At 40.4% G+C, this 20,426-nt stretch overlaps 1 protein-coding gene across 1 annotated transcript; it reads left to right on the top strand.

The window, feature by feature from the left end:
* Positions 1-8,410: 8,410 nt before the first annotated feature.
* On the top strand, positions 8,411-15,775 carry LOC126005959 (protein FAM205A-like). Its single transcript, XM_049771321.1, has 4 exons — positions 8,411-8,566; positions 9,223-9,268; positions 10,166-10,217; positions 12,103-15,775. The coding sequence occupies exons 1-4, from the start codon at positions 8,426-8,428 to the stop codon at positions 15,773-15,775; spliced, it is 3,912 nt and encodes a 1,303-aa protein (XP_049627278.1). The 5' UTR covers positions 8,411-8,425.
* Positions 15,776-20,426: the final 4,651 nt, after the last annotated feature.

The following is a 20,426-nucleotide window of genomic DNA, read 5'->3' as shown; positions in this document are numbered from 1 at the left end:
AATTTTTTTTTTGTTTTTGTTTTTGGGTCACACCCGGTAATGCTCAGGGGTTACTCCTGGCTATGCGCTCAGAAGTCGCTCCTGGCTTGGGGGACCATATGGGACACCGGGGGATCGAACCACGGTCCGTCCAAGGCTAGTGCAGGCAAGGCTGGCACCTTACCTCTAGCGCCACCGCCCGGCCCCATATGTGTCAATTTTTATTTATATTGATTTATTTATTTGGGAGCCACATCCAGCATGGTGCTCAGAAATCATTCTTGGTGCTGCTCAGGGATCACTTGGTGCTGGGATCCAATTCTAGGCACCATGAATGCAAAATAAGTTTCAATATATTGAAATATCTCTCTGGTCATATGATAGTTTTAAGTAATGTCTAATACTTTTCAGTATATTATACCATCCAATATATATATGAGATATTCCTAAAACTCCTTGTTCTCCCTTTATCCCTTCCTTTACTCACCCCCATTCTCTAGAAATCACTGAATTTTTAATTAGCAAAATAAATATAGTGTGAAGTCTACCTTTTAAATAAATGGTACGTAGCATTAAACATATTTACTATTTTTTTCACTGATCCAAACTGAAATTCCGTAACTTTAAATAATATCCTTCTTTCTTTCCATCTTGCCACAGAACACTTGCAACTTCTACTCTATTTTCTGTCTCAATTTCATCTTTTTTATTTATTCCATATAAGTATCATAAAAATGTATCCTTCTGTCTCTGCCTTATTTTTTTTAGTACAATGTATGTCCAGGGTACATTCTAGCAACTATTCAAATTTAGTTTTTTATGATTAAATAATATCCTATTGTATACCTATTGTGGGGATAATTCTAGAGCTCACTGATTGGCTGGTTTCCCAGGGGCTGCTGCCTGTCACCTGCAGTTCAGCGTGTTAGTGTTCGTGTCAACTCTGGAATGGATGGGTTGGCATCAAGGTTGTCACACAAAAAAAAACAGACAGAATCACAAGAGAAAATGCATTTTGGCCAGAAGATATTGAGCAGTTTTTTGGATCTTACTAGGCCAATCAAGCTTCCAGCTTTCTGTTTCTTTCCCTGCCACTTTTATTAGCTAGAGTTTAAATCACCTGAGGGTCAGGGTTGACGTAATTAAGGAAATCTGTGCTAATTAACTCAGAAAAGGTGAAAAGAAAAAGAAAAAAGTGAGGTGTATGACAAATCTATATCATGACTTGTTTATCCATTAATAATACTGACAGGCTTGGTTGTTCCTACACTTGGGTTGTTGTAAAGAATGCTGTTCAAGTATTTGAGTTTCTTTTTATATATAACTTGAAATGGAATTCCTACTTATGTTTAAAAGGAACTTCTACCAAAGGGTTTTCCTCAGCAGTTGCAGCATTTTTTATTCCCACCATCAGTTCACAAGGGACAATATCCTCACCAACACTCATTTTTTTGGAGGTTAGTTGTTTATTTTTTTATTACTATTATTTTATTTATCCTAATGAGTGCCTCTCTGTGGTTATCATTTGTATTTCTCTAATAACTAATAAAGTCAGGGACTAATGGGCATCATTTTATGTGCTTAGTGATGTGTTTTCTTTGGAAAAATATCTTCACAAATCTATTGCCTTTTTTAAAAATTGCAATTCAATTTACAACAGAATTGATGCTATTGTTTTAGACATATCAACATTACTGTATGATATACACCACTAAAGTGCCAATATCCCTCCCTCACTGTCCCTAAATCCTTTTCTGTCCAAGTTCTCCTCTGCCCATCTCCAGCTTGGCAGACTCAGTTCTATTAGTAGAGTCTCAAGATATGTTTTTATTTATTTCCCATATTTGAGTTGTTTTAAAGTATGGTTGTTGGATATTAATCTTTTTACAAAAACTGTTTTTGTTTGCTTTGAGCCTTCACCAGTAATGCTGGGGACAAGTGGACACCAGGAGGTACCTGGCCATGCTAGGGAAGTCATGAAATTCTGGATATCAAATTGGGGGTCCTGTGCATGCAAGGTATATGCTCCAGCTCTTTAAGCCATCTCTCCAATCCTACAAGTGGCTTTTTAATTTTTAAAGTGTTTAACCACAGATCTAAGGGCACTTACGTTCCTTTTACCTACAATGTTGTCTTAATGTTATATAGAGAGTTCATAATGTTATGTAGAGGGCATTGTATAATAGAACATATGTTATATTTGGAACATTCATAATGTTATAGAGAGAGTCTTTTCAAATTGGCTTTTTTATTTAGTAATACATATTTCCCCCATTTCTTAAATGACCTGATAGCTCATTTTTAAATGCCAAATAACATTTCCTTGTATAGATTTATCACAGCTTGATTACTTATTGGCCTAGTGAGAGCTAATGTTGATTTTTTTCTATGTTTTGCAATTATGTATAAAGCTTTCCCTCCCCTTCAAATAAAATTTTTTTTACTTCATTACTCATCTCCTCCTAAAATTCTTTTCTATGAGGGAAAGTGATGGACCAGAAAGAATGGGGCAAGGTCTACAACTGACTTTCCTTTCCTTGCCAGGGCAAGACCCACAGTTCTAGATCTCCCCAGTCACCTCTCCAGGTAGCAGAGGTGGGTTGAGAGAAGATGGCAGATGCCCTTCCCAGAGCTGTTGCCTCTCTACCCACTTCACATAAGAAACCCTGGTACCTCCCCACACTCTGGCATCAATATTCTAGAGATCAAACCTGGGTTTTCTAGAAGCACAACTTGTGCTCTAGCATCTTAAGCCATGTCCTCAAACTGCTACTTATTTTATTAAATGCTGAAAATGACCTAAAATGATTTCATTACATCACAATTGGTCTGAACCTATAATTTGAAAGACACGGCTTATGGTTCATTTATTTTTACCCTTGTGGGATTGGGGGAATGAAGTGGAGCTCCTGATAGTGCTTGGGGGACATGAGATGCCAGGAATGAAATCCTAGCCTCATGCATACAAAGCATGTGCTCCAGCCCTTTGAGTCATCTCCCCCACCCCATTTCACATTTTAGATTAGAGAGCTATGTTTTTGTCTATTGATTTAAATGTTATTTATCACCCCACCCCCATCTTCCTGTGTAACTTTACCTGATGGTAAGACCTGCCCGTTTCTGGGAGGGATCTTTGGTAGGTGACAAAAAGATTGCCTGAGGGGTGTAAGAAGGATTGAGAGAGATTCAGCAAGAAAGGAGATCTGGCAGGATGGAGAGTTATGAGAGACAAGTTTGAATTCAGGACTGACTATGGAGCCAGCGTAAAAGGTTAGCCTAGGTGGCTAGGGCCTTGAAAAAAGCCTCATGTCTCCTGAAACCTGATTGCTGCAAGTGTTTCCCTCGGGGCCACCCTGAACCCTCAGACCCTCTGAGCGCAAGGCCCAGGCTGGAGGAGAAAGGCCCCTCCATCCATCTCATCATCAATCACCTCCATCCAGGACTGTTATTCTACAGTTATTGACATTATGAGGGGCAAAGTAAACTTTATTCTTGGCAGGAATAATACAAGAACACAATCCTTAAGCTTGTCTTGGGAGTCTTGTGGTTGGAAAGTACACAAGAGATGGTAAACTACTAATAAACCATTAACTAAAGGAAACTATTCTATACTAGAGGCCAATATTTGAACCTGTGGATATATATAAAATAGTTTTAGGAAGCTGAAGAGATAGTTCAGGGTTAAGGCATTTGCTTTGCATGTGACTAATTCCAAGTTAAATCCCTAAAACCACAAATAGTCCCCCAAGTGCCATCAGGAGTAACCCCTGAGCACAGAACAAAAGAGAATTCGCTATATCACTGTTTATAATTATTTATTTATAGAGCCTACCAGGGGCGATTTCTGAGCATAGAGCCAGGAGTAACCCCTGAGCGCTGCTGGATGTGACACCACCCCTAAAATGTTTTTCTCTTCTTTGCAAGGCTGTTTTGACTATTTTAAGGACCGTTTATTTCTACAGACATTTTAGTATAAACTTGCCAATCACTCAAAAAGAGCTTGCTGGAACTTCTACTAAAATTTCCTTTAATATCCAAATCAATTATGGAAGATATAACATGTTAAAATCCTGTGGAACTGGCAAAAATTATCTTAGAACTATAAACAAATTTAGCAATGCTTTAAGAATATAGAGTTGATATACAAGTAAAAGTGCATTTTTGTATGCTAGGGAGACTGAATTTTTTTAAATCAATAACTTAAAATAGCACAAAGCATAAAATAGTTAAGAATATTTCTAACAAAAATGCACAAGAACATTGTACTACAATGCACAAAACATTATTAATAGAAATAAAACAACCTAAACATAGATATTTATACCTTATACATGGGTTAAAAGACTCAAGTATAATTTTAATGTTGCTCTTAGACATCAAGCAACAAACATCAATGGTCAGTAAAATATGGAAAATCAACAAGGTGAGTTCTACAATAGCTTCAGTTTATGGTCTAGACAAAGATCCCAGGAGAAAACTAAATAGAAGTCATCGATCTAGAAGTTGAGAAGGGGCCAATACTTAAAAAAGCTAAAAAATAAATAGAAAAGCCAAAAAAAAGCTGAAATTTACAGTTCTAAAATATCTAAGAAAAGATAATTATCAGAGAATTCCTGAGATCCAAAAGTACTTCCCAACCCTTGAATCCATGAGAAGTCTTACTGTACATGCATGTGAAAAAAGCACATGTGGTAGAATTTAAGAATAAAATTGCTTAAAAAGAGAAGTGCATAACATCTAGAAATCAAATATAGAAAGAGTGCTACTCCAAAAGCCAAAGTAGAAAACCTAATCATAAATGTACATTGGATAAAACACCAAAAATGACCTCACCTCACTGATGAGTAAAAATTGATTTGGAATTAAATGTTGATAGAATATCGCTGATAAAGTTAAGGAATATCTGAAAGCATTTTCCAAATGACTGAATTACATAAAAAAAAAAAAAAAGCTCAAGGTGGGCTGAAGAGATAACACGAAAGTATGGCATTTGCCTTGCATGCAGAAGGACAGTGGTTCGAATGCCAGCATCCCATATTGCTGCAAGCGGCTTCTGTCTTACAGCGCCAGTGTGATTTCTGTGAATCCACTTCAGGGAGAGTGGGTTGCTCGAATCGGTGTATGGAGAAATATGAAATTTGAAATAAATGAAACCACACAGAGAATGTGGAGTCAACACATTTCTGGCAGGAGTGTGACAAGTTTAATTTTTTGAGCAGAGGAATTTATAGGGGTAAAATTAGCCACAGGTGAAGAATAATTGTAATCACAAAGCCTAGTATAACAATAACAATACCTAAACTATGGATGTGACTATAACAATTCTAAGTTACAAGAGAGAAGGTCAGAGCTCACGAAAACTCTTAGCAAGCTTGCTTTAAATGCAAAATCAGGATTAGGAGAAAATAGAAAATATCTAGAAACTTGGTCTTTCTAGGCTGGACTCTATTGTTTTAGAGGTTAAATGAAGGGAGGTACCAAATTCCCAAGAATGAGCTTCCCTATTTCTAAAGGAGGGTCAAAAGTCAAAATCTGTATTCTGGTTACGCCCTTGATTACCAGAAACTGCAGCTGCAAAGGACATATTTAAAAAGGAGAGAAAAATTGTCTTTGCTTTTAGTTCTGACTATATCCAGAAAATGGGGTTCTCAAATAAACTTTGGTGCTGGAATTTCTGAGCCAAATTATTTGATAGAGGCTATTATTTTGCCTGATAAATATACAAAGGAGAGATAGTCAAATACTGGCTGAAAATGCAATGCCAGGCGTCTCTTTGGAAATTCCTCAACCATCCACGCAGGGGAAAAAGGCGTCCACAGCGGGCCTTTTGAGGAACCCCATGGGGGTTAAATTAGTTCTACCTACCAGGAAAATCTGATGATACATCTGGTGGGCTGAGCCCCCCTAAAAGCTTAGGCATGCCCTGGCACCATATGGTCCGCCGAACCTGCCAGGAGTGATTTCTGAGCATAGAGCCAGGAGTAACTCCTGAGCGCTGCTGGGTGTGATTCCCCCCCCCCCCCAAAAAGGATGGAATAGACAGCTTCAAGTCAACATTCTCCTAAACAGCATAGAATGCAAATAATCAACCTCATAATAAAATAGGGTGAAGAGATGAACAGAAATTTCCCAAGGGAAGTAAAATAGATGGCAAAAATGTATATGAAAAAGTGCTCTGCATTACTTATCAGAGAAATGCAAATCAAAACAACAATGAAATATCACTTCACACCAGTGAGACTGAAATACAACACAAAGAACAAAAACAACCTATGTTGGCATAGGTGTGGGGGAAGGAGACCCTCATTCGGTACTGATGGAAATGATGGCTGGCCCTGCCTTTTAGAAAAACAATAAAGGCTCTTTTTTAAAAACTAGGAATTGAGTTTCCATATGATCTATCAATTCCACTTCTGGGCATCTACCCCAAGGACCCAATAACTCTATGCAGAAAAGACCTTTGTGCTCCTATGTTTATATTCATTGCAGTACTATCTATAACAGACAAAATCTGGAAACAACTCAAATGGTCAAAAATCAATATGGATAAAGAAACTATGGTACATATACATAATAGAATACTATTTGGTTGTAAGAAAAGATGAAATTGTGTAATTTGATGCTTTGTGGACAAATTTGGAGACTATCATGCTGAGACAAGTTATTCGGAAGGAGATGAACAGACACAGAATGATCTCTCTAATATGTGGGATATAAAGAAGCATAGGAGGGGCATAACAAGTATTTAATGGCAAAAGAAACTGAAAACTGGTCTTCAGTAGATTATGGGTAAGTTTTCAACTTACTACAGAGGACATTCCAGGAGGACTTCAAGAGAAAATTATATTCAAAACAGCAGAATTTTCATAATGTTTTTTACTCATAACAGTACAATTTCCAAAGCCTCCCCTAGAAATAAGGGAACAGGAAGACCTTATCTGAATCTAATTTGCCCTATATTTTCCTATATAATCAGACTATATCCCCTATGTTGATATCAGGCAGAAAAGTGAGAGCTGCTCATGAAAAATTTAAGGAGACTACAGACCCCTCAAGCAAAAGACTATAAGGGGGCACATAAAACAGATCATCAAAGGTTTGAAGGAAAAGCTATAATGAGGGTCTTTAGATATGAGTGAACAAGTCATTCAAAAGCAGTCAAGTACACAGAGAAATTTAAACACCTTATATAGGTCCAAAAGAAATGCTTACAAAAGACATAAGCTAGTTCTAATACTTTTCTTTCTAGATGCTAGTCTACAAAGATTCAGATAGCTGCATTTAGAAAGGCCTAATTCTTAACAACAAACATCACAAAATTAAGAGAGCATGGCTCAGCTAAAGGAAGAAAATAAAAACTTTACCTAAGTTTTGTTAATGGAACTCACTATACAAAGATTTTAAAACTATGGGTTGTTTTTAAAAGAACTGAAATAACTAAGGGAACATGAGTAAACATTAAAATAACCTATAAATATATGAACAAAATTAACATATTAACATATAAAATTACGAAGTAGAAATCCAGGAACAGAGAATACAATAATAAAAGTTTGGGGCCGGTGAGGTGGCACTAGAGGTAAGGTGTCTGCCTTGCAAGCGCTAGCCAAGGAAGGACCGCGGTTCGATCCCCCAGCATCCCATATGGTTTCCCCAAGCCAGGGGCAATTTCTGAGCGCTTAGCCAAGAGTAACCCCTGAGCGTCAAATGGGTGTGGCTCAAGAAAACAAAATAATAATAATAATAATAATAATAATAATAATAAAAGGTTAATAAGGGACTGGCATGATAATACAGAAGGAAAGGATTATTGCCTTGCATGTTTTCTAACTGGATTTGATCTTTGGCATCTTATATGGTTCCTCAAACCCACCAGAAGTGATCCCTGATTGCAATCAGGAGTAAGCCCAGAGTATTGTCGAGTATGGCCCCAAACCTCAAAAAATAAATAAAAATGCAACAAGTAAAATGAAGGAATTCATTAGAGGTGATCATCACCAGATTACCACAACTAGCCTACAGCCCTCCCAGGTTCTTGTATACTACTCAGATATATTTCTAGTATAGGCAGAGGTCAGCCAAACTCCCTCTGTCCCAATCATGAGTCCTCAAAAAGTTATTTTGATTCTCTCAACACTTAATTTTCTAGTGTGGGTAATTTTCTAGTGTGTGTTATTGGGCTGGCCTACATTGTGGAGAGTGAGGAGAGGGAACTGTGAGCAGACAACTTTAGCCTCAGGGAAATGCCAAAAACCTTCCCTCAAAGAAACTTCTAGAACACAGCACATTCTGAGAAACAGGAGAATTTGTGATGCACTGTGGGGTCTGGTTCTGTCATCTGTGAGGTCATGATGACACAGCACAATGTTGGAGACATTAGGCACCTGGACTCTGAATGCCTAGATACATGGGTGGCTGGTCTCCTCAAACTGATGAGGTCTAGACCATGCTAAGCACTACTTTTGTGCTATGGGACGTTGGATATCCCTTATATACCTATGGTTCTATTTTTATTATTATCCTAATTATCTGGCAAGTGAAAAAGAACTACCATAGAATATTGGAACCTACAAGAAGCTGCTGCCGGGTAGGGAAAGACTACAACCCCACTGAAATTACTAAACCTCTGAGAAGAGTCTTTTAGCAATCAGTGCTTTAACTTTACATTAAGGTTTAATACCATACATTGTTTATCTGTGTAGTACTTTCCTTCTCAGAGCTCTAATTACTGCTCTCCAGAAAATCCTGACAGAGTAGTCTAATTGAAATATAAATTGAAATATCTACCTGCTTTAGATAGAAAGCAATCTGACAGCCTCACAAGATATAGAAGATCTAATATGTGGGAATTTTGTTTGGTAGTTTATTAACACAGATATATTGCTTGGGATTAGTTCTACACAGTGCTTGGGGAACTTTTTGGTAGGGATGGTAGAGATTGAAGTTAGACTTCCTGCACATGAAGCATGGGCTTTGCATTATAAGCTTCTCCTTTGGGCCTGGTTTCTCTCTTCTTACTTCATAATCTTTACAGTCCCACAGAATATATGGAGGTTCTATGAAATCGGAAAAAAAAATGAAGTATTTTGTTTAAAAGGATGTGTAAAAAGAAATATAGTAATTAAAATTAAAATAGAGACATATTAATTGAGACTGAGAATATTCCTTTTCCTTTTCTTATTTTGTACCAAAAAAAAGATAATGTTTCAAGCTTCACAAACTAACTCTTTATTGCCTTTTAAGCGTCATAAGAAAGTTAAAAAGAAGGAAAGATGTGCAACATCAAAAGGTAAAATTCCTTTGATATTATAGATATAGTAATATTTGTAATGTTTTGATAGTACGTTAGGAAATAGTACAGCAGGCAGGGCACCAAGTGAGGTGCAATCCCTGGCACAACACCATATGGTCCCCCAAGCATCACCAGGGGTGATCCCTGAGCTCAGAGCCAGGAGTAACGACACTGAGCACCACCAGGTGTGGCCAAAACACAACAAAATAGGTCCGGAGAGATAGCACAGCGGCGTTTGCCTTGCAAGCAGCCAATCCAGGACCAAAGGTGGTTGGTTCGAATCCCGGTGTCCCATATGGTCCCCCGTGCCTGCCAGGAGCTATTTCTGAGCAGACAGCCAGGAGTGACCCCTGAGCACCGCCGGGTGTGGCCCAAAAACCAAAAACCAAACACACACACACACACACACACAACAAAATAACAAGTAAAAGCCCATTCCCTCCCCTCACTCCCTTGCATTGTGGGAGAGGTTGCCATGATCCTGTTTCTCATGACCTCGAATCTAAGGAAACAGGTTCTTCTACAATTAAAAATTTCTCCCAGAAAAATGTTCTGAGGTGTAAAAATAGAATTTGAGAATGTTCAAAGACCTCCATCTCTCTTCCTGGGGCTGATAACTAAAAAAGTGGGGCCAAAATACCTATATGTCATTTACTTTTATGATTCTGTGGAGGTCTATTTGTTTTGTTATCCTTAAAATTAATATTTGATGATCCCACTTCACTTAGTGTGGCTGTGATTAGCAAATGAATTACAGAGAGTACAAGTCGCCAGTGCACATTTACACAAGTGTACACTTGGCTGTGGAATTTTCAATGTCATTTTATCTGCAATTTCTTATCAGATATCCTGAAGCCTTCATGATCCAGGTAACACCCTCTCTTGGTCTTGCAGGTAGGAGACATTTCCGTGAAGATAATGAGAAGCTGCTTTCTGTGATTAAGAGGTGAGTTCAGTTCCTGATCTCTACAATCTTCCAACTCCTTCCCTGGCCTCTATTATAATTCCTTAACTGGGAGTAGGAGAAGTCTAAGGAGAAGGACACACTGGAGCTGGAACACTGGTTGGGTGGTTTTCAGGACCCAATGGATGAGAGGTCTCTGGAGAAGTCACCCATTCTTCTCTGAACTAAGCTCACAGTGGTCTTGAAATCCAGAGTGACTGGCACACCGTTCATAAAAGACTCCACAGATTTTCTGTCAGCCACAAGAGAAATTAATTGTCTAGTCCAGAGAAAGGATAAATCAGTGCATAAATCAGTCATCACTGCCACAGTCTGTCTAGCTACAAGCAGGTCTAAAACCCTACTGGATGCCAGGTTTTAGGGTTGCTCTCCTGGTAATATGGATCCAGATGCTTGTGAGGAAGGAAACTTTGATCCCAGGATTTCTGCCAGGAAGTATAGTTTCTGCCTCACCTGAGGAAAGGCTCTTTGATTTCTTTTTAGTTTATGGCACTACAGCTGAAGGGAATTCTTCTGGCTCTGCACTCTGGATTCATATCTTCTGAGGCTGGGGACCATATGGGGTATTGGGTATTCAGCCTAAGACAGTTCCTTCCATGGCAAACATGCAGCAAATTATCTTCTTCTTCCAGCATAATGATCCTTTTTTTTGTTTGTTTGTTTGTTTGGGGACCACACCAGGTGATGCTCAGGGGTTGCTCTTGGCTAATTGCTCCTGGCAGCTCGAGGGACCACATGGAATACTGGGGATCGAACCCAGGACGATCATGTGCAAGGCAAATGCCCTACCGCTATGCTATTGCTCCAGCCTCAGCACAATGATCTTTTGTATTTTGCTGCTGCTTCCAGATGTCAGGCCAATACCCATGCCCAAATCTCTTTCCTATCTTCACTCAGGATCTTCCAAGTGAGTCTGGCAAACACTCCCTGGGGTCCCTAACTCTGGGCTCCTGGTGAAGAATTGTTCTGATTTACCTTAAAAAAAAATGCAGCAGGGTTCTTGCCCACACATGAAACCCTGTGGGTTTGGTTTGGTTTGGTTTTTGATTGCTTTGTGCTGTCCTGTGTCTTCTTGTTTTGCTTTGTAGTAAATTTTGAGCCACTTATCCTTGCTCAGGGCTTTTCTTTGACTCTACACAAAGGATTTGCTCCTGGCAACATCAGGGCACACTAACTTGTGCCTGGGATTTACCCTGGGTTGCCCCTATCTGCTCTCTCCCTGGCACCATTGCGTAGGTCCCCCAGGACATGCAGCTCAGCTCTTTAGTACTTTTCAGTCAGGCTCCATGGAACCTGCCTTTAATGGGTGTAACTGCTCCTGCTGACAGTTACTCCTCTAGATGTCTTTAGGGAATCTAGGTGCTGGCAGTGTCCTCAGTCAGTGGACTGGCATTTTATCCTCTGCCTCAGATGTCCAGAGAATTGCTTGGTTCCCAAGAGAGGCTGTGTTCATCCACCAGTTCCTACCCAACACCCCACAATGTTTCTACCAGGACACATTGCCTCAGTGTGGAAACACTGATGATCAAGCTATGGGCCTTCTTGTCCCCAATAATTAACTTCTCTTCTGTTGCTCCAGCTTCAATACAGGTCAGCAGACACCTTCCACCATTCCCAGATCCCTATAGCCAGACACTTTCCTCATAGTATCAAAGGCTTCTCCATTAGCCCAGCTCCTCACCCAGCTAGCTGTCCACTCCTGTTGAATGCTTCTGGAGAAAAGCAGTTCCCTCAGACAGCCTGAATGTGTCAAGTCTAGGGCTACTTATAGGCATAGAGGAAAGTAATACCTGCAATAACACCTGGTATTACCAGCTGCAGGCCTATGTCAATCCTTTGGTAACTGCTGCCATGTTTTCTTTCCCAGCCAGGGCTGGCTTCCTCAGGAGGGAAGTGTGCGGAGGCTCCTGTGTGCAGATCCCAGCTGTGACATCTGCAATAATGTGGCTCTGGACATTCATCAGCTGCTGACAGGTGAGCAAATGCTGACCTCACAAAATGCACTGAGGCCATCACAGAGCTCTGCACGCCTAGAAATTATGTCCAAATCTACTATAACTTTTGAGCAGAGCCCAGAGGATCACTTTGTGTCACATTCAGAGGAGCTGACACTTTCATCTGCAGTCCCTGTGGAATCACACATCAAACACCAGAACTCCTTCACCCAGTTGTGTGTCCGATCACCTAGTGCATTGAGTATCCAAGATTACTGGTCTGATTGTGACCAGGTAACACAGAAATTTCAAGTTACAGAAGTGGGCTATGATCCTGAGACTAGATTTTCTTCAGAACCTAAGGAGTCTGAAATTTCAGCATGCCAGCAGGAAGCAATGATGAAAGCCACAGACATTTCTGAGAACCAAAAACAAGAGGTTGAGAATTCCGCTATCTCAGTTTATATACCTTTGACAGTGAACCAAGACATAACTGCCAAAGCCCTGACACACCCTATGTCCTTGCACATGGTTGCTGCACATCCTAATTATCCACCAAATCTAAGTCCTGAAGTCCTGAGACTTCTTGAGATGCATGTGAAAAAATGGATGCATTTCCAGAGATGGGGGCTTCCTAGGCGTGTGGAGGAATCAATGAGGCAATTTATGCCACACCCACCAACGTTTTTCCAGTCTAAAAACAACCAATCAGTTTCTTTCATGCAGGAGGAAACTGCTGGGTTCTCTGTAGAAAATTTTGGAGGTATTTCATATAAGACCTGGGGTTCATGTATGGCTGGCCAGCCCACCCAGGCATTCTGGGTTTCAGAATGGTCCATAATTGACCAAGCACATAAATATCACTATCAGCAAATCCAAAATCATCTAGCTGTAGTTTTACACTCTCCAACTTTTAAAGACTTAAGTGGAAAAAAGATGAATAATCCAGTGAATCATTTGCAACAGAAATACAGACAGCTATTCTGTGGTCTCCCTTCTTTGCATAGTGAGTCTCTGGTAGTTAATATCTTGGATTCTCAAGGATTCTCTTTGAATGAAACCATGTCCAAGCTGCCCATAAAGGATCCTTTCATCTTACAGGAGCTCTCTATTCTCCCCTTGCCACCTAAAACACCACCCAAATCATCTGAACCCTCTCCCCATTCTTCCTCAAATGAGGTCAATCCATCAGACAACCAACCACCTCAGATCAATGTCCCATTTTTGACTCTGGCTGAGTGTGAAGACTTAGAGTGGCACGTGCTACAGAAGCAGCTCCAACTGCAGTGGGGCTTGCCAGCAATTTTCCAAAGATCTCAGCGTGTCCCCAGCCCCATTCTATGTAGGCCATATGACAAAACCCAGTCCCCTGAAATGGTGAAAACTTCTTGGGCAGAGAAGCACAACTCAGTCCTTCCGGAGCACTCGAGAAGGCCACTGGATTTTCACTTCCAGAGGCAGTTGAGTCAACATCGTTGGGGCTTGCCCTCAAAGATTCAGCAGTCCATTCAGCTGGTCCTGTCCCACAACGACCAGCAGACTCTGTCATTACGAAGCACAGGAGCAGACACCAATGTGGGTATATCCCAGCCTACAGACCAAGAAGCCACCTTAGCTGGTGAGTCATTCACAAAACTCATGAACACAGAATTAGTCCATATGCCACACTTGTTTGCCCAGGCCAAGGCAATGTTACAGAGCCACATACACTCAAAATGTGGACAGATTCTCCAGGGAAACGTCCCTGCCTATGTATATAGTTCCCAGGGGTGTATGATTCCAGAAAGTGTACAAGTGGCTCCTTTCACTTGTAACCCAGAAAGCCAGACCTTGGAGCTACAGGCATCAGCTGGCCTTGACTCACAAGACAAAGTGATACCCTGGATGCCAATGACCCTTGATCAAGAGCAACAAGATCCATCAGCAATTGTCACTGAACAACCTACGCTGCCACAAATCTTGTCAGAGGGAGCCATTGAGAAACTGGAGACGACTTTAAAGCATAAATATATGACCTTGTCAGAGCTTCCTGCTCTTTATTGTGTGGCTCTCTCCAGGGCTGTGTCCCCTGAAAACACTACCCAGGCTATAACCACAAATATGGTGGACAAACCTGTAGAAAGCCTAGCAGCAGAATCTCAGATTCAGATGATCTCATCAGAAGCACAAATGAAAAAAGAAATTGTGCCAGTGATTCCTGAAAAAGAGTCAGAGCCTGAAAGCCCTATCTCAACCAAGAAACCCATCTTGAACAAACTCAAATTTCACCTGAAAAAGAAGGTTTTAGAAACACAATTGGGAATCCCCATAAAGGCAAGAAAATCCAGGGAATTAATTCTAGCAATCCCAGAAAAAATAACTACACAGGAGTCTCTTGAGAATTTAAACAAACAAGAGGAAGCATTGCCCAGGGATTTCTCCATCCCATCAGATATTACTTGTGGTCCAGATCCAGAACAGATCTACCATAAAAAACAGCTGGGGGTTGAGTTAATAGCAATGCAGAAGAATCAGAAGCAACCTCTTTCCTGCACAGTATCCCATGATTCTGGCCAGTGGGTTTCCAAGATCCCACAGCCCACTAGTGACATGACAGCAGCACAAGTGCTCTGTGTTCAGCTGGAGAACAATGTCAGCACCCCCAACCTAGATGAGGCCTGGGATCATGAGCCCCACAGCTCTAGCAAAAGGAAAGACTCAACCCAAATCCCCACATTGACAGAAAAAAGAGAAGATTTAGGGAGACACAAAAATGTGGGTAACCAGGGAGAGGGGGACGCAGGGTTTGTACTAGCCTCAATTAAAGGAAGTCTCCCTGCTGAAGGTCAGTGTCAAAAAAGGACACTTCTGAACAAAACACTACATAGCCACCAACACCGGAGCCATCAACACAGTCGCCAGACTATGCAGAATGCTTCCCATCAACCCAGTCGCCAGGATTGCCCTCAACTTATGCTTTTAAAGCAAACTCTAGGAACCCATAATGAAAATAAAGGTGAAAAGAGTAGCCTGAGAGGCAGCCAAGCCAAAATCAGTGCCATCCACAAACCAGCAAGGATTCCTCAGTATGCCCAGTCTGTGAGGTCCCAGATGTCACAGGATCAATCTTTCCTAGGCCAACCAGCTCTGAGAAAGCCCCTGCAGGGTCAAACATTGCAACATCGGTTTTTGCAAGGCCAGAGAATGCCAGTCCCTGCTCACAAGAGTTCCAGCCTTCCAGAATCTGGCTTGAGAAATAAGATGAAATCCTTCCTACACTGTATTAGCCCCAAGACAAAAGACAAAAGATATCATGAATCCATGCTGTCTATAACTGAGAAAGTAATCAGGAAGGAACTTGTCCAAAAGAACCCGGCTTCAGTCAAGAGTCCTATGGAGCAAACTAAGAGAGAAAAAACAAGCGAGAATCCCATGACCCAATGCACCCCCACTAAGAAGCAGGTGGGCGTGCCCTCTTTGCCAGGTCCCCAGTCCTCTGAGAATAAGCTTCGGCATCGCTCCTGCTCCCATCAACAGCACTCTGAGTCAGTCCTGGGCCCACCCCGCCACTGCCCTCGACACTGTCCTCGAATGGCTTTTGTCACCCAACTCAGGAACCCACCTTAACTCTCTACCTACTTTGGAGGGAAAGTTGGTCTGCTCAAGAAGACCTAGCATATCAAATGATTTTGTAGGTTCCCAGAGTTGCATCCTATAAAGAGGACTATTCCTGTCATTTTCTTTCATATGTAGGTGGCCTTGAGTGCCACCCATAAAGATGATCTGTTTCTCTAAGCAAAGAGTTGTCTATCTGTTTCCTCTCTCCATTTGGTTTGTTAAGGAAAAGCAGAAGGGAGCCCAAAGTGTCTTCTTTCCATGAAAGGAACTTTATATTCAACACTTACGATGAATGAGTCAAGTCCATAGTAGGAAGCTTGCCATAAATAGCAAGGGAGTGCTATTTGGGCAGAGAAGGGACAAGTTTGACAATGATAGCCAGAAATAATCATTCTGGACAGATATGGGTGCTTAAAGAGGTTATAAACGATATGTAGCAAGATTGCAAACCATAGTGTCTAAGAGAAAAGAATGTAGAGGGTGAGGGAATGTCTGCCACAGAGGCAAGCGCAGGAAAGATTAGTGAGGAGGTCAGGAGGGAAACTGGGGACATGAGTGGTGAGAAACGTGCACTGATGAAGGTTTTTGGACATTATATGACTGAAACTCAACCATGAACTACTTTGTCTCTATATCTCATGGCAATTTAATTAAAGAATTATTCAAAAAGAAAAAAGATGGGTCAGCATTCCACACTTTAATTTCCTTTTATTTAAACACCATGATTACAAAGTTGTTCATGTATCTATTATTTCTGGGTAATATTATCCCATTATCTTTATTTTTATATCTTATAAATGAGTGAGATTATTCTGTCTATCCCTCTCTGATTCATTTAATTCAACATAATCCTCTCCATATCCATCCATGTATAAGCAAATTTTATTACTTTATTTTCCCTAAAAGCTGCATAATATTTCATTGTGTAGTATACTATCATTTTCTTTTTACAACTGCCTAAACAGTGAAAAAAGAGGACTTGGAAGGGCTAGAGAAAAGAGATAGTAGATCAGGTAAAAGCTCTTGCTTTGCTTGCAGCTAACCTGGGTTTTATCCCCAGTGTCTCATATGGTGTCCTGAGCAACACCACTAGTAATTTCTGAGTGCAGAGCTAGGAGTAACCTCTGAGAATCACTGATTATAGCCCAACCCAAGCAAACAAAAGAAAAAGGGGGGCTACGTCTAAGGTACATTGAAAGTAAGTCTGGTTTGGATTCTACTATGGATTCGATGGTGTCCTGGACCAAGGAGCAATATACACATGAGGGTAATATTGTTGAAAAGTAGTCAGGAAAAAATAAAGAAAATCTCTAACAAAAGTCTGATTGTCCACCTCTGCATGGAAGAGGTTTTTAGGAAAGTGCTCCAGTATTAAGGAGATGCTTGGTATTCATCAAAAGTACACAGTAGGTGGGAATGTTGACTGCATTTTTGAAAAACAATATGGATATTCCTCAAAAAAAAACAAACAACTAGAAATTAAAGTACCATACCAACCCAGCAATACTACTCCTAGGAATATACCCTAGGAGTTCAAAAACACAATGCAGAGAAGCCCTCTGCACTTCTATGTTTACTGCAGCACTATTAACAATAGCCAGAACCTGGGGGGGGAAACAAAGTGCCTGAGAACAGATGAGTGGCAAAAGAAAATCATAGCTCTATACAGCTGTTAGAAATTTGCTTATACATGGATTAATATGGAGTATTATGGATTGAAATGAATCAGAAGGAGAGCAATGGACATAGAATGATCACACTCATTTGTGGGCTATATAAAAATAGTGTGGTATTAATACTGAAAACAATAAAGATGAGGGACAAGAATACCAGTCCATGTAGGAAGCTTGCCACAAATACCAGGAGAGTGTGGTTAGGACAGAAAAGGGACTATTACTATGGCAATGATAGTTGGAAATGATCGATCTGGACAAGAACTGGATGTTAAAAGGAGATAAAGTATATACATGATACCTCTTCAGTAAAAATATGCAACCCAACAGTGTCTAAAAAAATAAATAGGGAACTCACAGGTAGGGCATTTGCCTTGCATGCAGCCAACCCAGGTTTGGTTCCTGGTATCCCATATGGTTCCCCAAGCCTGCCAGGAGTGATTTCTGAACACAAAGCCAGGAGTAACCTCTGAAGGCTACTGGGCATGACCCAAAAATCCAAACAAACAAAAAGTTGTTTAAAAGGGAAAAAAGGAAGAGAGAACAAAAATGTCTGCCACAGAGGTGAGCAGAAGAGAGGACAGGGGATTGGCCGGAGGGAGGCAGAAGGGAAACTGGGGACATTGGTAGTCGGAAATGTTCACTGGTGGCAAAGGGTGTTATGTATTGCATGTCTGAAATCTAATAATGAACTACTTTGTAACTGTATCACACTGATTCAATTAATTTATATTTAAAAAGTATACAAATAATATTATAGGATGTCCATGTATATCTTTCCTTTTAACAGTCAGCTATTAAATTTTCTGAAGTAATCATTGTGTAGGCTGTATAGGACAATTAATTCCTAGAATGAAGATCACAGCACAATATGGAGAGGTCTGTTTCTTGCTACCAATTATAGGCAGAAAGAAAGATAAAAGAGAGGTTCTTGTTGATGAAGCTTTGAGCAAATAGTTTATGAACTTTCATGTCCCTACGACACAATAAAGGAGAAAAGTCAATGGTTTCTAATCAGAAGAGCCTAGAACCAGGAAGCCAACCCAAGGTCCAACCTCTTTTTAGGTGGATTCTACCATGGTTTCTTTTAAAGTTTTTTAGGTCTGCTTGCCCATAGTGTCATCAAGAAATATTGAGTTAAGCATTGAATTTTCTTGTAGAGCCACACCTATGTATTTTTTAGACATACATGAGCTATCCATTTACTACCACCAATTGTCCTGATGTTTGTTCATTTCTATCTCACCTACACCAGGATCCTTCCCTGCAACTATTGCCTCTGAATATTTACACAAAAATGTTGATTTATAGATTTCACATATTTATACAGCACTAAAAACTGCCAGTGTATTCCCTACAAGGTTTTTCTGGTATCTTCTGAGTGAATGACTCTTGTCTTTTCTTCAATAAATGATTGCAGGACGGGCCCGGAGAGAGAGCACAGAGGCGTTTGCCTTGCAAGCAGCCGATCCAGGACCTAAGGTGGTTGGTTCGAATCCCGGTGTCCCATATGGTCCCCCCTGCCTGCCAGGAACTATTTCTGAGCAGACAGCCAGGCATAACCCCTGCAATGCCGGGTGTGGCCCAAAAACCAAAAAAAAAAAAAGCCAAAAAAAAAAAATGATTGCAGGAGAATTCTCTGAAATCATTCAATCAATGATTGCATCATATAATCCTGCTCAAACCCTGATTCCTGTCATTTTTCTCTGCATTATATCTACCAGAAAACATTAGAAGCACTCACCTGAATGACCAAAAAATCTTTAACATTTTTGGGGAAATGCATTACTAACCAGATACTGAAAATAGCAAGGAATCTAGAATTTTTTAAATTTTTATAGGAGCCATATCCAGCAGCAATAGATGTAGGGGCCTGGGACCACTCCCACTGGGTGAGAAATTTAGTGCAGTACCCTCTTAGGGGCCTGAAGTCCCAGGGATTGAGCTCAGGGCTTAAAATATGTAAGTATTTTCTGTACTACTGAGATATTTCCCAAGAATCTAGAATTCAGTGTCAGACATGAGTGCCTAATTATCAGATTAAGTTGCTTGGAACTGAAATGGGACAGTAACACCCTTCATCTCTTTCTGGTTACAACTAGTAATATGCTATTTCAGCAGACTATTAATGAAAATATAATAGAAAATTCTCTAAAACCATTGCAATGAAATAAAGCTCAAAAACCTGAGAGGTGACCTGAAATTTAGCAGCAGCTAATAAATGTAAATCTGCTTCTTCAAAATATATTCAACTATATTTTTTTGTTGTTTGGGGATTTTTTTGTTCAGGGATAATTCCTGGTTCTGCACTCAGGGATCACTACAGGCAGGTTCAGGCACCATATGGGGATGAGGAATTGAACCTGAGTTGGGTGCACGCAAGGCAAGTACTATCTCTTCAGCTTCTTCAAACTATGCTATGTATACTATATACATATATTCCCTCACACACACACACCAAACTTGTTTTAGGAGAATGCAAAAAAAAAAAAAAAACTTTCCAAACTTACTCCTAGAGCTCTTTCCTATTTCCTATTCAGTCAGCCTACAGTCCCACAACCATCAGTGAAGAACAATAGCAGGACAAGTACAGACTTGTAAGATCTCATCTAGACAGTAAATATTAACATCAGCTAAATATAAATATTTAGGGGCTTTCTCTAGTAGAGAAATTAAGGCACTTGTCATGCATGTAGTCAACTCCAGTTTAAACCCTGGCAATGCATTTGGTCCCCAGTATTGTCAGTAGAGATCCCTTAGCCAGAGTCAGGAATAAGTCCTGAGTACCACCAGGTCAAGCCCAAAAACAAACCAGAAAACATAAAAACCTTGTTAGGCTTTTTTCTTAGCAGTAACTATATTATAATCATAGTCCCTTGAACCCCTCGGGAAATACCTGTTATGATGGGGAAGACATTGGTCTCTCTTGAAGGAAGCCTAAAACCCTAGACCTTTAAGGCAATTGCAGACAAGGATGTGGCTCAGTG

The sequence above is a fragment of the Suncus etruscus genome, chromosome 1 (genome assembly GCF_024139225.1).
Source record: "Suncus etruscus isolate mSunEtr1 chromosome 1, mSunEtr1.pri.cur, whole genome shotgun sequence".
Lineage (NCBI taxonomy): Eukaryota > Metazoa > Chordata > Mammalia > Eulipotyphla > Soricidae > Suncus > Suncus etruscus.
The sequence above is the reverse complement of the archived record's forward strand: the minus strand, read 5'-3'. Positions and strand labels throughout refer to the sequence as shown.